Genomic DNA, 15,481 nt, shown 5'->3' with positions numbered 1-15,481 from the left:
TCTTTATGAAAAATGGTATAGGGCGGTTCACACGTGAGAGCCCCTAGTTCGGATACCCGATGTGCAGAAGTGATGGCCACTAGGAAGGCGACCTTCCAGGAGAGATAGAGAAGTGAGCAGGAGGTGCGGATCGGCGACTGGTCGCGGGCCGGTGCCGTGGCAACAGCCGGCGCGGGGATCGGCGCTCCGTACGGCATCAGTCCGAACAGTGCCGTGAGGTCGCTGAACGTGACCTGGACCTCTAGCGGGACCATGTTCCAGCAGTTGCCCGCGACCTCGAGCGGGAACGGCTCAGAGGGTCGGGGTTGCGGGACCAGCACCACGAGTCTAACCGGTGCCGTGAGTCAGACCGGTACCTGGGGCGGTGCTGGGACTCCAAAGGCACCAGGACTCCGAATGGTGTGGAGATGCTGGTCTGAGGGCTGACAGTCCGAACATCACCAGTTTGCCCTTGGACGGTACTGGGACTCGGGCCGGAGCCGGTGCTGGGATTGGGGACACTGGTGCTGTCATTTCGATGAGCGCTCTGGCGGCCTTGAAGGTATTCGGAGCGGAAGGCAATGTAATCTCTTCCACTTGCGCGGTCCCTTGTGCGGGGCTGGCATGAGCAGACCGGGACCTAGCGGCCATGTTCGGCCTGGTTCAAAGCTTGCTTGGTTGGGGCCGGAACAACTGCTTCGGGCCTAACGGAGAGTCCTCCCAAGGCTTGCTTCGTTCCAGTGACCAGGGAATGGGAATGGTGCCGAGGTGGGCGTTTTTGGGGCCCGGGAGATCGTTGGTCCCGAGGTGGGCGCGGGATCTTCTGCAGTGGCTGGTACTGCTGGGGGAGCACAGCGCACCGAGGCGCTCGATCCTGCATCTTGAGAGGGCCATAATGCGGACTCCATGAAGAGTTGCTTGAGTCAGATTTCCCTCTCTTGTGCGGGGCTTGAACACCTTACAGATTTTACACTTGTCAGCCTGATGGCCCTCCCCCAGACACCTAAGGCAGAAGTCGTGGGGATCGCCCATAGGCTTGGGCTTGTTGCAAGACGTGCAAGGTTTGAAGCCCTGGGACAGCATGCCTCAGAGCCCTTCAGGGCAGTTGTTGAGTGCGAAAGTGCCCTCAACTACTAAACTATGCTTAATACTACAGAAAACACTTCACACTAACTATTAACAATTAACTAACAATGGTAACTATTAAGATAAGAGAAAACTAGGGATTAGTGGAGCACTTGAGAAAACAAGCGACCACTGTTCCAACAACCATCACGGGCGGTAAGAAGGAACTGAAGTGGGGTCGGGCCGGCAGAGTCTTATATAGAACGCCATATCGGCGCCACTCCAGGAGGCTCCCCAGCCGGCCCGACGGGTAGCTGCTAGGGAAAAAGTTTCCGACATCCGTGCATGTGGCGCACGCACACACTTAACTGGAATTGATATGAGCAATCACTCGAAGAAGAACCTATTGTTAGGGAGCATGGATTCTGGAGGACTGACTTTATAAGCTCTCAACTCCATTTAATTACCAGACTGTAGCATTCTATACTAGGATCAGTTTCCAAGTGGTCTCATGGTTTAGTTCCAGGTAAAGCACATTACAACAGTCTAGACTCAAGGGGACAAAGGCATGGATAATGTGGCAGAAAGAGAGAGAGAAAAAAGTCACAGTCTTCATACCAGGTGCAAATGGAAAAAAGTGACCTTGGCCACAGCTGCTATCTAAGCATCCAGGAGCATTACAACAGGCTAGCCTCCAGGGGACAACCCAGGTTGTAATAACACACCAAAGTTACAAGTGATGGTTGCACTTCCTCAGTCAGTGGCACCCATTTATGTTCTGCCAACTCTTTTGGCTGCTTCCTCCAGCCCACCAATATTATCCTTCTCTTACCAAGAATGAGACCAGCCAGCTAATCATCCTACAAGATCCACGTTCATATAGACATTGGTTTAAATAGGTGCTTTTCCCAAACTGCTCTAAAACACTGTCTAGAGCAGGGGTTGGTAACGTCAGTGGGGACCGCGATCGGCCGAACCTGCCACGTCAGCAGGTAAATAAACTGGCCCGGCCTGCCAGGGTGCTTACCCTGGTGAGCCGCGTGCCAAACGTTGCCGACCCCTGGTCTAGAGTCAAAACAACTCCTCTGCATGAGGTTTGGTGTTATTAACAAAGACATTAGCAATAATATGATGTTCATCCCAAGCCTTCTATCCAGGCTACCCTCAAGGTCCTAACTTCAAGACTGCTCAGCCTACATCCTAGATCCTGTGTCTTTAGAAAACCAACTCCACCTCTTCTATGTCCAGCTGAGATACCTAACCACCTTCCTCAATTAGTCAATAAGACCCACTTCACCCTTTCCAGCAGGATCAACACCCACTAACAGAGTAGGGTGTTTCAGACAAACACAGCCAACCTGTTACAGTTGGGATATTTGTCTCACTCTTCCAACCACATGAGACATTAGTGAGATGTAGAGCTTAATGTCATTAGAATACTGAATAAAACACAGGCCGTCCCTCCCAATGGCTTCCTTTGTAATGTGTATACTGAACAGAAGGGGTGAGTGTGTATACCTTTGTGGTACCTTGCAGGAAAGGACTCTTGGAAAGATGAACAGTTGTCCAAAGCCCCTAGGATTGCCAACTCTCCAGGATTGTCACGGAGTCTCCAGGAATTAAAGATTAATCCTTAATTAAAGATTGTGTCGTGGAATGAAAACTGCAGGAATATGTCCAACCAAATTGGCAACCCTATCCACAGCTTCCATTTGAGTTCTCCCAGAATGATGAAAATGGAACCACTCAAGAGTACATCGACGTGCCCATGCTACTGTCTACAGATGAGTCAACAGACCCTTTCAGTGTGTGAAAAGCTGCTGGCAGATACAAAAGAATGAGCATGGACGTTTTATTGGGGCAGGCAACACATTACAGGATTGAGCCCTATATTAGAAGTGAGGTGAGGTGCTGCCTTCTGAGTTACCACTGGAGTCACAAAATTAAATACTTACAAAATAAATTCATCACAGACACAAGTCATTAAGAGAAAAAAAGATCCAAACCATGGACAATATTACATAGCTCAGATAAATCAGATAATAGGGGATTTTCCAGTGGAAGAAACCTTACCTCATGCTTAAGCAAGCAAAATCCTTGGAATTGCATTTACTCTTAATACAAAAGGAGACATAAACTACCAGTTACATTTTTGGCTAATTATTAGTCATGCATTGTAATAATAGCTGCAAACTTATTCCATAACAGTGTCCTAATCTCAGCATTGAATTAGTACTTTAGATGTTTAAAATCAATGTCTTACGAGACTCACTATTTCCATAGGGACAATACGTTTTCCTCTCTCAACTATTCCTGATGTTTTACCCATTATTGAACATTTTATGAACTTCCTCAGAGAATAAAATAGCAGCTTCATTTATGAACAAACAAGTTACTTATGAAGCAAAGGGGAAAATAAGGGTTACATCTGAATAAAAAATCCACATGCCAGACACAGTTAGAGACATTTCCTGTATTCGGAAAAACAACAACACTCACCAGATTTTACATCTGAAGGTCACTAGCTAAAGATTTCATGGTTTAGTGTTAATGGCCTGCTTCTTTCAAATAAACACAGAAGGCAGAAGAAATTCTGTACTGTGTTCATGTGAGGTGGAAAAATCATATGCAGACATACAAAAGAAATTGAAGTGTGACTGAAGGGATAAACTGTTAAATAAAAGAGAGAGAGAGAGAGAAAGAGAAACCTCCAAAAGCTGTTGCATACAACACTCCTGAAAACAAAACCATCATTTCAAAGGAAAATGATCTGTGTCAGAAATCTGTGTAATGGTAGATAAATGAGCTAGGAATATTGTGTGATGCATGCTATTGACTTACAACATGCCCGTTAAACACTATCTGTTTGTCTGATGTATTACACAGTATTTATTACTTTCCATTGTTGAGCATTGGAGATGGCCTGAGAAAACTGGGTTTTAGCTGTGCAAAGTTGTAGATTTACAAACCCAGAAACAGCAGCTGTTCTGATCCCAGTTCAATTTCTTCTGAACAAACCAAAGTCTGTGGGGAAGAGGAGGTGTTTGGATAAAGCCAGAATGCTCCTGAACTCCTGTTCCACCAAGATCCAAAGTGAGGGGGGGGGGCAAGGGCGGGGAGGCGTGTTGTTAACCTGTCAGATACAGCTCCTCTGTGCTGATTCCAGGCCCAATGCAAGTTACAGCAGTCAGGGCCGACATGCCCCCTACAGGGGATGGGAGGCAGTGGTCACAGGAGCTAGATACACTAGCTTTATGCAGGTGGCCAACTATGGCCATATTCTGTCCCCTTTTACACCACCTGAGTGGCACAAAGGAGCTTGTCAGGGGTGGGGGCGGAGGGTGGAATCTAGTCCACAAAGTTCAGATCAGAATCTGATCTTCTGTAAAGTACAGAGAGACTGAGGGAGAATTTGGCAAAAGCAGAGTGAGACCTGAGCAACAAAAGTTCAAATCCAAATGCAAATTTCCCCAAATGTTGGCAGCATTCAGCTTAAGGTCCATTTCTAGATAAACGACTCCAGTTTTGATCCAGCTCTATTAAAAAAAAATCTTTTTTTCTGCCTTGCCCCTCGAAAAAGAAAATCAGCCTAAGTATTCTGGTTGCTATGCCAGCATTAACAAGATGGTAGCTGATGTTGTTTTGATAACATATACTACTTGGCCTCATTTTGGGTCTTTGCGGACTGTCAGGTCAGAACCGCACATCTTTTATGATCATTGCGTGTGTTGCCTTTCACTAACTAGCAGGGAGGTCTTGATAGAATGCTGCTATGACAGTCTTCCATTTACTTCAGTAGGAATTGGATTGGGCTCAGAAAATCATTCTGATCCACTGAAGGAAGATATTTTTTCCTTTTTTAGTTTAGATTTTTTGTTCAAAAAGGAAGACGGGGAAACAAGTTGGGAAAGAAGAAAGGGATTATTGGAAATATAGCCATCTATAAACTATCGACTACAAATGTCATATTTTACCATATGGCTTATTACTAATTATATAATTTATTGTCCAACATTCAAATATCTCTAAGAAATCAAGCAAAATAAGATAAATTTATCCCTATTGTACCTTCACTGAAGTAGACATAAATTAGGCCTTGTATTCCTAAATATATGTACCCTGTCATTCATTTGGAACAATATTTCCCAAATTAGCCAGATCATTATAATCATCATTCACTACTAGTCAAGTGTGTGATAAGGCCTTTTATACTTTTCCATTTTTTTCAGTAGTCGTGTTTATAGTCATTGGACTATATATAAATTGTATATGTGATTTACATTCAGTAGTCTTCCATAGACGTTGCAAAGGTATAGCTGAAGCTCTTATTTGAAGACAATGAAGATGCACGGTTGTAAATGAGGGAATAATTTGGCCTATAAAAATCTCTATTGATGTTGATGCAAAAGAAGGAAAGAATCAGCTTGATTTTTAAGCCTTGGTTGTGTTTGTGGAGCTGGCAGATAAAGAAAATATTTTAATGTAAATGTTGAAAATTTTATATGGAACCAGTGACAATAAAGTGGTACCCTGCAATGCCATTTTTACGGTCACTTTTCAGAGCAGAACCACACCTTCCAGCCCCTATTATGGGTTTTAGTGAATTATCAGAGCAAGTAGATTCCAAAGGCAAGGGCCCTCTACTGAGAACACCCTGATACTGGTTCTGGACAATTCAGTTCCATGACCTGAAATCAAGAGTATCCCAAGATGGGAAATAGCACAAGAATCTCTCTCTCTCTCTCTCTCTCTCACTCTTCGACTAAAGAGCCCAAGATGACATTTAGCCTTGGACCCATAAATTGTGTAGTTCAAGAAATGTTCTTGAACTTCAGAGACTGAACTTAAAAAGCAATGGATAATATCCCTCTAGAAGAATATGGAAGGAAAAATTCTGTCCTGGGGTGAATATGTGGGAAGTTAATGTCTCTGAATCTTTAATATATATTGCCTTTTAATTCACCCACTCTGACCTTTCTACATAATACATATTCTGAATTCTCTTTTTTTGCTCTCCATCAATCTGAGCTTATTAATAGTTGTGTAAAAAACATCGAGTTATGTTAAATGTAAGTATTAACTTGTCATTTGGATTTTCTTCATAAAAATATTCACAGACTCTCCTTTTTGATCAGATCCTTTGGCTTTGTAAGCTGTTGGCAATAACCCTTCTGCCAACACACTGCTGGAAATGGGAAAAATAGAAAAAAAAGGTGCAATACTACTGACCAGGTAATAGGATCCAGCTGGCTACCTCAAAGTATAGGTTTCGGACATTTCCACCAATAGAGCCCACCCTGAAGAATGATAAATCTATCATTTAAACACATTTTCCAAATGGTGGTGTATACCTGCGGCTCTCATTGACATCAATAGGGTATTCAGCACGTCTGAAAATTAGTCCCAGGTGTGATATTACCCTTGGCTACAGTAATACAACAGGACAATTCAGTTTAGTTTCTACATTTACATTTTGCATGGTGGATTCATCTTCTGCATGCTGGACACTCGGGGTTTTCTTGATTTTAATTCTTCTTACATTTAATTTTTCTTCATAATCTTAATTTTTCTTTCATGATTGAAGAGCAGAAACACACATAGTGTAGCAAACAAACTGTTGTTCTCATTCTTGAATTTGTGAGGTAAACTAAAATCCCTAAAACATGAGAGTCTGGGTTTCATGAGGCTTATGTGCAATGAGCTGGTGGCTGCAGTCCAATTCCTAGTGCCAATTGTGATGTTTGTTGTAGTAGCAAGGACTCATGTCAACACCTCTTGGCACTGGGCTGAGAGCACCACCTCATTTCATATGGGCCACAGAAAAACGTCAATTGATAATAACTCTGGGTGACCCAGGCTGGGTTGGAGCTGGTGACCTAGATGTGAAAAATCTCCTTATCCCTTTTACAGTTTCCTGAACTCTTCTTTATTTGAAGTGTACAGCTGCATCCCTTCTGTCTTGATGTCAGCTGGCATATGCTGTCCAAGAACTTGATCTGGGCAGAGAAAGCAAGACTCTGAATGAGGGAATAGTTACAGCGTGTTTCTGTTCACTCAGACCAGAACAGCAGGCAGCCTGGGAGCTTTTAGACATGCAGTATGTGCTAAAATTCTGTTAGGGATTGGTTTGTTTGTAAGAAGGAGTTAGGAACGTGACAGAAGTTGGATGATATCAGAGGGAGGATAAGCTTACAGAAATTGGAAACGCACCCAAAAATATAATTTCTCTCTCTCTCTCTGTACAACAGCAAGGCTGCCACCCCCAGGCCAGAAGGATGCACATTAGCATCACTTCCCTTCCCTGCAAAAAAAATCACTTGTTCTCAAGTATGTCTTGTTTTCAAAACTTGGAAAGATCCAGGCTACCGTCAAGTTCTTTAATTCACATATATTAGCATGCTCATCTTAACTATTATTACAGAATGACTGTGTTACTTATAGCAGGTCATGGATGTTTATGGTGCTTCATAAAAGAAATGGAAATGGAGTCCCTGCTCCAAAGATCCTAAAACATCCCCCAAACTTCAGGGCCTATACAAAGGCCTTTCCCAACTGCAGTCCCTGGGGTCCTCCTCGTGTGCCCCTCCCCGGTCACATGGCTTCCCAGTGGGGACAGAGATGGGCACGAAGTCATCATTATCCTGCAGCCTGAGCAACCCTCCTGTGCTGCTCAGGCAGAAATGTCCAGCGGGGCGGTGGGGAAACTCCCTATGGTACCGACCTTCCCTGAACTCACCTGGCAAATCCACCCCACTTCCTACTTGGGCCACTGGCTAAATGCCACAAAGCGCAAGTGTGGAGTTAAGTGTGGATGAAGGCAATGAGACCATGCAGTTGTTTGGGAGAGTAATACATGCACCTCATGGGTTTCTTGAATTTTAAATATGGAATATAGCTTCAGTGCCACCTCGGAGAAGAGAATTTTGAGAAGGGACATGAAGGAAGAGGGTGGAGGTAGGGAATATGGGGCCCGGGAGGATTTTCTAGGAACAAAGAACTACATGAAAGAAGGCACTAAAGGGACTCACATAGTCAGTATTTCTATGGCACAAGATGTACATCCTGTTCTTTGAAGACAAAGTTTTCACACAGCAGGAGTGACAGGTTTTTCCAGATACATAAAACAGTGGACTAGGGTATACCCTGTGCTGTAAAATTCGCCGCCAAGTAACAGATTGGGGTTTTTTTTCCTTAAAAAAAATTATGGGGTTGGGACTCTCCAAAAATATAATAAACATATTATATAATATAACCACACACACAAAATCCACAGATGGAATGAAGGGGCTGTATGCACCACTTAAACCTTGCCTGGGGCTACATAAGGTGAAATATGGGTGGAGTAGTCACACAGGGTGTCTGCACACCCACTGTATGCCAAGGAAAGGGTCTCCACATTGGCTTTAGATAAGTCAAGGTTACAAAGGTCACGGTGGGCTGATGTTAAGCAGGGGACACAGAGGGACTCCAAACCGATTTTGACACAGAAGGGCTCCAGTGTCATCAGCTGGAATAGCAGCTACTGGGGACAGCACAACATCCTTGTACTCAAGCCCAGATTAGAAAGGGATGATTTCACCTCTCAGACCCTCTGCAATTTACCTCACAGAGTCTGAATACTTGAGTTTTGTGTGGGTGGAGTGATTTCAGTGTTGTGAACACTTTTGATTTTATTGCAGTGTGTGTGACATTAGCTTTGTTTCATAAAACCCCAGCTTCTTTTGATTTGATTACATGAGACTCTCAGGCTTTATTTAAAGCAAGAAGTCATTTTCTAGTCTTCATGCTTGTGGAGAAAAGCTTGACAACTAAAGTCTCAAGGAAAGATAAAAATTTTACTCAAATGTATTATTTTAAAATCTCATGATTTTAAAGCTAACCCCTTGTGACACTTGGAGGGGGGAGGGGGGACAGACTCATTATTTTTGAATGCTTGAGGTTTGTACCACTATAATTTTCACTATATATGAAGTAGGCACCACCAAAGCCCTTGAGCATGTGCATAACTTTAAGGAGGTGACTAATCCCAATGGTCTGTGTGCGCTTATGTAGGGGTAATCTACGAGTTCTGTTATGTTTAGGCACTTCGCCATTTTGTTTGTGAATAGTTGTTTGTCCACCTTCGTCTTGAGATAATTGGCACCTTTTTCCTCTGAGGCGGGAAAAGAGCAAGGGTCACATGTCCTGTGGTCTGCCCAGGGCCGGCCCACAACATTTTGGCACCTGAGGTGGGGAGCTCAAATGACACCCCATGCCCCCTCGCTTGTGCCAAAACTTTGAAAGGTCTCAATTCTGCCTTCTTTCTGTTCTACTCCTCTCATGGTACTGCTCTGCTACCTACCCCAATAAAGGAGAACTAACAACTTAAAATGCCTTGTTCAAAAATTTTAGGTAACACTTAACTTTCAAATGCCTGAACAGCAAATGTAACTTTTCTTGTGTGCATAGTAAACACTGGCATTTTTATCTGTTTGATTAGTCAAAGTGGTGCTTTCCATGCCTTCTTGGTTTGAACTGCTTCCTGAAGGTCCACAGTCTGGGCCAGCTCATGCTCTGTTGAGATGGTCGCAAGGCCGACCAGCCTCTCCTGTGTCATTGTGGAGCATAGATGTGTTTTTATTAACTTCAGCTTGGAGAAGCTGCGTTCTCCAATAGCCACTTTTACAGGAAGTGTTAGAAGTATGCGCAGAGCAACAAAAGCATATGGAAAGAGGGTGGTCATCTTATTTGTACACATATATTCCAGATAGGATGACCAGACAGCAAGTGTGAAAAATCAGGACAGGGGGTGGGGGGTAATAGGTACCTATATAAGAAAAGAACTCCAAAATCAGGACTGTCCCTATAAAATTCCAGAACAGCCTTTGGAGTTGATCCTGCTGAAATGTAACTTGAAAGGGCTTTCAGTTCATCACCTAAATCACTCACATCAATATTGCACATGTCATCATGTGTCAACACTGTCTCTAGTGCCCTGCATTGCTGGTGTAGGTCTTCTTCAGGTATAGTGAGGAGTTTTGGAATATCATACAAAATCCCAAATATACTGCTGTGTTCCTTGAGCTGCATGAAACGTTCTTCAACTGACTGTATTGCACAATCTAGCACCTGGTTAAAGAATTCAACTTTGAATTGTTGTTTGGGGTCTCTTATGGGATTATCCCGTGCCTCGTAATCAAAATGTTGTCTTCTTCAGTGACTCTTGTATTCTTGAATGGGTGGGAAAATAGCTTCAGTGTGAAGTTCCTCTGCCAACTTCTGTGCACTCTTCAGAACGTTTTGAAATCCCTCATCTGACCGGTAAGACTGTAGGTATGACTTTGCTTTGTCCAGTTGTTCATTGCTTCAGATAGATCAAGGTCAACACCTTGGAGTCTCTTGCTTTCAACATTTATTTCAAACAGTATGTCATGCCACAACACTAAGCCACACAGAAATTTGGTGTTATGTATGTTTCAGGTGATTCCATTTCCCTCTGCCACTGTTCTCCCACGAACAGTTCCTGTCATAGCATTATCCTCCATAATGGCAACTATGGCATCATCTAGCTTCCCAATTTGGTGTCTGATAGGCTTTATTGCCTCCACTCGACTTTCCCATCACGTGGCACTCAGTGGTTTCAGTGTCAGAGAGGATGTTACCAGATATTGCTTCAAAATTTGCCATCGATGAGTTGATGCAGAGGAAAATACATAGTTGCTTTGAATTACATTAAAAAATTCAGCAGCCTCACTAGAAGCTGATGCTCCATCACTGACCACCAAGTTCAATGAATGAGAAATGCATGGGACAAAAAAAGCTTGAGGGTTTAACTCTCAGATCCGTGTCTGCACTCCTCTGTTCTTTCCTCTCATGTTAGCACCATTATCGTAGCCCTGACCTCTCAGGTTAGCTATCGCAATTCTCATATCTTCTAGCTTTTTAAGAAGCACATTTGTCATACCAGCTCCTGTAGTATCATCAATGTCAATAAATTCTAGAAAATGCTCTCTGACAGTCACCATTGCAGGAACATTTTCACTACGTTCTGTTGTTGTTACAAAATGCACCATTAAAGTCATTTGTTCCATATGGCTGATGTCAGGTGTGCAGTCCAGAATAACAGAAGTCTTGCTGACTTCAGATCTGCCACAACCTTCTGTTTGACTTTTGTTGTGAGTAACTGTATGATCACATTTTGAATTGTTTTTCAAAGGTAGTGGTGTGTATACATTTCTTGGGTGGTGACACTTCTTAGATGCTCCTGGAGTACAGCATCAAACTCAGCCATCAGCTCCACAAATTTAAGGAAGTTTCCATTGTTTGGCACATACAGCTGATCTGAAGTGCCACAAAGTGCTAGGTTTTGGGTAGCAAGCATTCTCACAATGGCAATGAGCCTTTTCAGAACATTTTGCCAGTAAAGAGACTCTGAAGCAATCTTCTCTTGAGGCTGATCATCTATGGTGGCCCTTAACCTTAGTCTCATCTCAAGCTCTTTCCACCTATGGAATGCTCTCTGGTGATTTGCTGCCTTCTCATGGCATGCCAGATTTCTAGCCAGATTTTTCCAGTCCTTTGTTCCTGTAGAACCCAATGTGGCTGGAACATTAGACTGGAAGAGTTTGCAACAAAAACAGTATGCAGCATTCTGGGTTTTTGAGTACATAAGCCATGGCCTCTCCACTTTGTCTCTGTTGGGGATTTCATGCCAGTAATATGTTGGATGGAAACTTCTATTTTCATTGTCTTTAGGGAACATGAAGTTTTTCACTTGCTGTGGCCCATGAAGTCCCTCAGGCTACTGCTCAAGCGGGTCCACAGTCCTGGATCATCTAGACTTAAGGAACTAAACTCAGCAGCAGCTGTTTCTTGCGCCTCCACCACACTCTTCTCTGATCTACACTTTTCTTCAGGAATGTGCATGGTTACATCCATTTGAGATGGAGATATGGATGCTGCAGTAGTTGCCAGGTCACCTGCACTCTGACTAACTGGAAGATCAGGCATCTCCTCACCACTCACATCTTCACTGGGGCCGGAAGGCTCACCGTGAACATTTGTGTCTATGTGTCTCAGGAGAGCTCCTTCCTGCTTAGATAGAAAAGCTTCCTTTGCTTTCTTTCTTTCTCTGAACGCTGCCCCAGAGGGACGTTTTCTTCTTTCACTCATGACTGCTGTTCTGTGCCAGATAGAGTGGCTCTCAACGCTCAATTGAAGGGGACAAATAAGCAGGCTAGTAGCAGGGCCTGAGGCCTGGTCTACACTACGAGTTTAAGTCGACTTTAGCAGCGTTAAACCGAATTAAGCCTGCACACGTCCACACGACAAAGCCCTTTTTTTCGACTTAAAGGGCCCTTTAAACCGGTTTCTTTACTCCACCTCCGACGAGGGGATTAGCGCTTAAATCGGCCCTTGCGGGTCGGATTTGGAGTAGTGTGGACGGAATTCGACGTTATTGGCCTCCGGGAGCTATCCCACAGTGCTTCATTGTGACTGCTCTGGACAGCACTCTCAACTCAGATGCACTGACCAGGTAGGCAGGAAAAGCCCCGCGAACTTTTGAATTTCATTTCCTGTTTGCCCAGCGTGGAGAGCACAGGTGACCACACAGAGCTCATCAGCACAGGTAACCACGATGGAGTCCCAGGATCACAAAAGAGCTCCAGCATGGACCGAACGAGAGGTACGGGATCTGCTCGCCATATGGGGAGACGAATCAGTGCTAGCTGAACTCCATAGCAGTAAACGAAATGGCAAAATATTAGAAAAAGTCTCAAAGGCCATGAAGGACAGAGGCCATAACAGGGACCCCCAGCAGTCCCGCATGAAAATTAAGGCGCTAAGGCAAGCCTACCACAAAGCCAGAGAGGCAAACGGAAGGTCCAGGGCAGAGCCGCAAACATGCCGCTTCTACGTGGAGCGGCATGCCATTCTAGGGGGTGCAGCCACCACTACTCCAACCGTGTGCTTTGACTCCATCAATGGAGAATCATGCAACAGGGAAGCGGGTTCGGGGTACGCGGAAGATGATGATGATGAAGACAATGAAGATAGCTCACAGCAAGGAAGGGGAGAAACTGGTTTCCCCAACAGCCAGGATATGTTTATCACCCTGGACCTGGAACCAGTAACCCCCGAACTCACCCAAGGCGTGCTCCCAGAACCTGAGGGCACACAAGGGACCGCTGGTGAGTGTACCTTTGTAAATATTACACATGGTTTAAAAGCAAGCGTGTTTAATGATTAATGATTAATTTGCCCTGGCAATCGTGGCCAGTACAGCTACTGGAAAAGTCAGTTAACGTGTATGGGGATGGAGCGGAAATCCTCCAGGGACATCTCCAGAAAGCTCTCCTTCATGTACTCCCAAAGCCTTTGCAAAAGGTTTCTGGGGAGGGCTGCCTTATCCCGTCCGCCATGGTAGGACACTTTACCACGCCAGGCCAGTAGCACGTAGTCTGGAATCATTGCATAACAAAGCATGGCAGCGTATGGTCCCGGTGTTTGCTGGCATGCAGACAACATCCATTCCTTATCTCTCTTTGTTATCCTCAGGAGAGTGATATCATTCACAGTCACCTGGTTGAAATGGGGTGATTTTATTAAGGGGACATTCAGAGGTGCCCGTTCCTGCTCAGCTGAACAGAAATGTTCCCCACTGTTAGCCACATGGCGGGGGGGAGGGGTGAAGTGATCATCCCAGAGAATTGGGTGGGGGGGGGGTAGTTGGGTTTGTGCTGCATGTTAACCTGGAAACCGCAGCCCCTCCTTTTACATTGCAAACCCATTTTAAATGGCCAACCCAACGGGTCCTTGGTATGGGAAATGAGGGCGCTGCTGTTTGAAACCATTCCCACGTTATGAAGGTTAAAAAAGCCAAAAGACTGTGGCTGCCTGCAAGCCGAATTCTGTTGCCTGGCACTGCGTGAGTGATCTCTCACACCAAACCGGCAGGCCCTCAATATAAGAGGAAAAATGCGACTTTGTAACAAAAGCACATGTGATGTGTAATCTGAACAGCAAAATTTAACGTGAAAGAGTGTACCCATTGTTCTCTAAAATGTGTCTTTTTTAACCACCTCTCCCTTCTCCTCCACCAGCTGCAAATGTTTCTCCTTCGCAGAAGCTAGTGAAGATTAGAAGGAGAAAACGGCGGACTCGGGATGATATGTTCTCGGAGCTCCAGATGTCCTCCCACGCTGACAGAGCACAGCAGAATGCGTGGAGGCAGTCAATGTCAGAGTGCAAAAAAGCACAATATGAACGAGAGGAGAGGTGGCGGGCTAAAGAGAGCAAGTGGCGAACTGAAGAGGATAGGTGGCGTCAGCTTGCTGACAGAAGGCAAGAGTCGATGCTCCGGCTGCTGGAGCATCAAACCGATATGCTCCAGTGTATGGTTGAGCTGCAGGAAAGGCAGCAGGAGCAGAGACCGCCGCTACAGCCCCTGTGTAACCAACAGCCCTCCTCCCCAAGTTCCTTAGCCTCCTCACCCAGATGCCCAAGAACACGGTGGGGGAGCCTCTGGCCACCCAGCCACTCCACCCCAGATGATTGCCCAAGCATCAGAAGGCTGGCCTTCAATAAGAGTTAAAGTTTTAAAGTTTTAAACTGCAGTATGTCCTTGTCCTTCCCTCCTCCCGCACCCCTCCCGGGCTACCTTGGCAGTTATCCCCCTAGTTGTGTGATGAATTAATAAAGAATGCATGAATGTGAAGTAACAATGACTTTATTGCCTCTGCAAGCGGTGCTCGAAGGCGGGAGGGGAGGGTGGTTAGCTTATAGGGAAGTAGAGTGAACCAGGGGTGGGTGGGAGGGTTCATCAAGGAGAAACAAACAGAAGTTTCACACCGTAGCCTGGCCAGTCACAAAACTCGTTTTCAAAGCTTCTCTGATGCGCACTGCACCCTGCTGTACTCTTCTAAGGCTTGGTCTACACTAAACCCCCAAATCGAAGTAAGGTACGCAACTTCAGCTACGTGAATAATGTAGCTGAAGTCGACGTACCTTAGTTCGAACTTACCGCGGTCCACACCTGGCAGGCAGGCTCCCCCGTCGACTCCGCGTACTCCTTGCGGCGAGCAGGATTACTGGAGTCGACGGGGAGCACTTCTGAGTTCGATTTATCGCGTCCAGACAAGACGCGATAAATCGAACCCAGAAGTTCGATTGCCTGCCGCCGAACCAGCGCGGTAAGTATAGACAAGCCCTAACTGCCCTGGTGTCTGGCTGCGCGTAATCAGCGGCCAGGCAATTTGCCTCAACCTCCCACCCCGCCATAAATGTCTCCCCCTTACTCTCACAGATATTGTGGAGCGCACAACAAGCAGCAATAACAATTGGAATATTGGCTTCGCTGAGGTCTATCCAAGTCAGTAAACTGCGCCAGTGTGCTTTTAAACATCCAAATGCACATTCCACCACCATTCAGCACTTGCTCAGCCTATAGTTGAACAAG

The 15,481-nt window shown here is 45.1% G+C and overlaps 1 protein-coding gene across 1 annotated transcript; it reads left to right on the top strand.

Moving 5' to 3' along the window:
* The first annotated feature begins 11,778 nt into the window (after positions 1–11,778).
* LOC135982483 (uncharacterized) lies at positions 11,779–14,740 on the top strand. The gene is made up of 2 exons (XM_065589427.1): positions 11,779–13,214; positions 14,127–14,740. The coding sequence occupies exons 1-2, from the start codon at positions 12,662–12,664 to the stop codon at positions 14,615–14,617; spliced, it is 1,044 nt and encodes a 347-aa protein (XP_065445499.1). The 5' UTR covers positions 11,779–12,661; the 3' UTR covers positions 14,618–14,740.
* Positions 14,741–15,481: the final 741 nt, after the last annotated feature.

Source organism: Chrysemys picta, chromosome 3 (genome assembly GCF_011386835.1).
Source record: "Chrysemys picta bellii isolate R12L10 chromosome 3, ASM1138683v2, whole genome shotgun sequence".
Taxonomy (NCBI): domain Eukaryota; kingdom Metazoa; phylum Chordata; order Testudines; family Emydidae; genus Chrysemys; species Chrysemys picta.
This window is presented reverse-complemented; position numbering and strand designations above follow the sequence as displayed.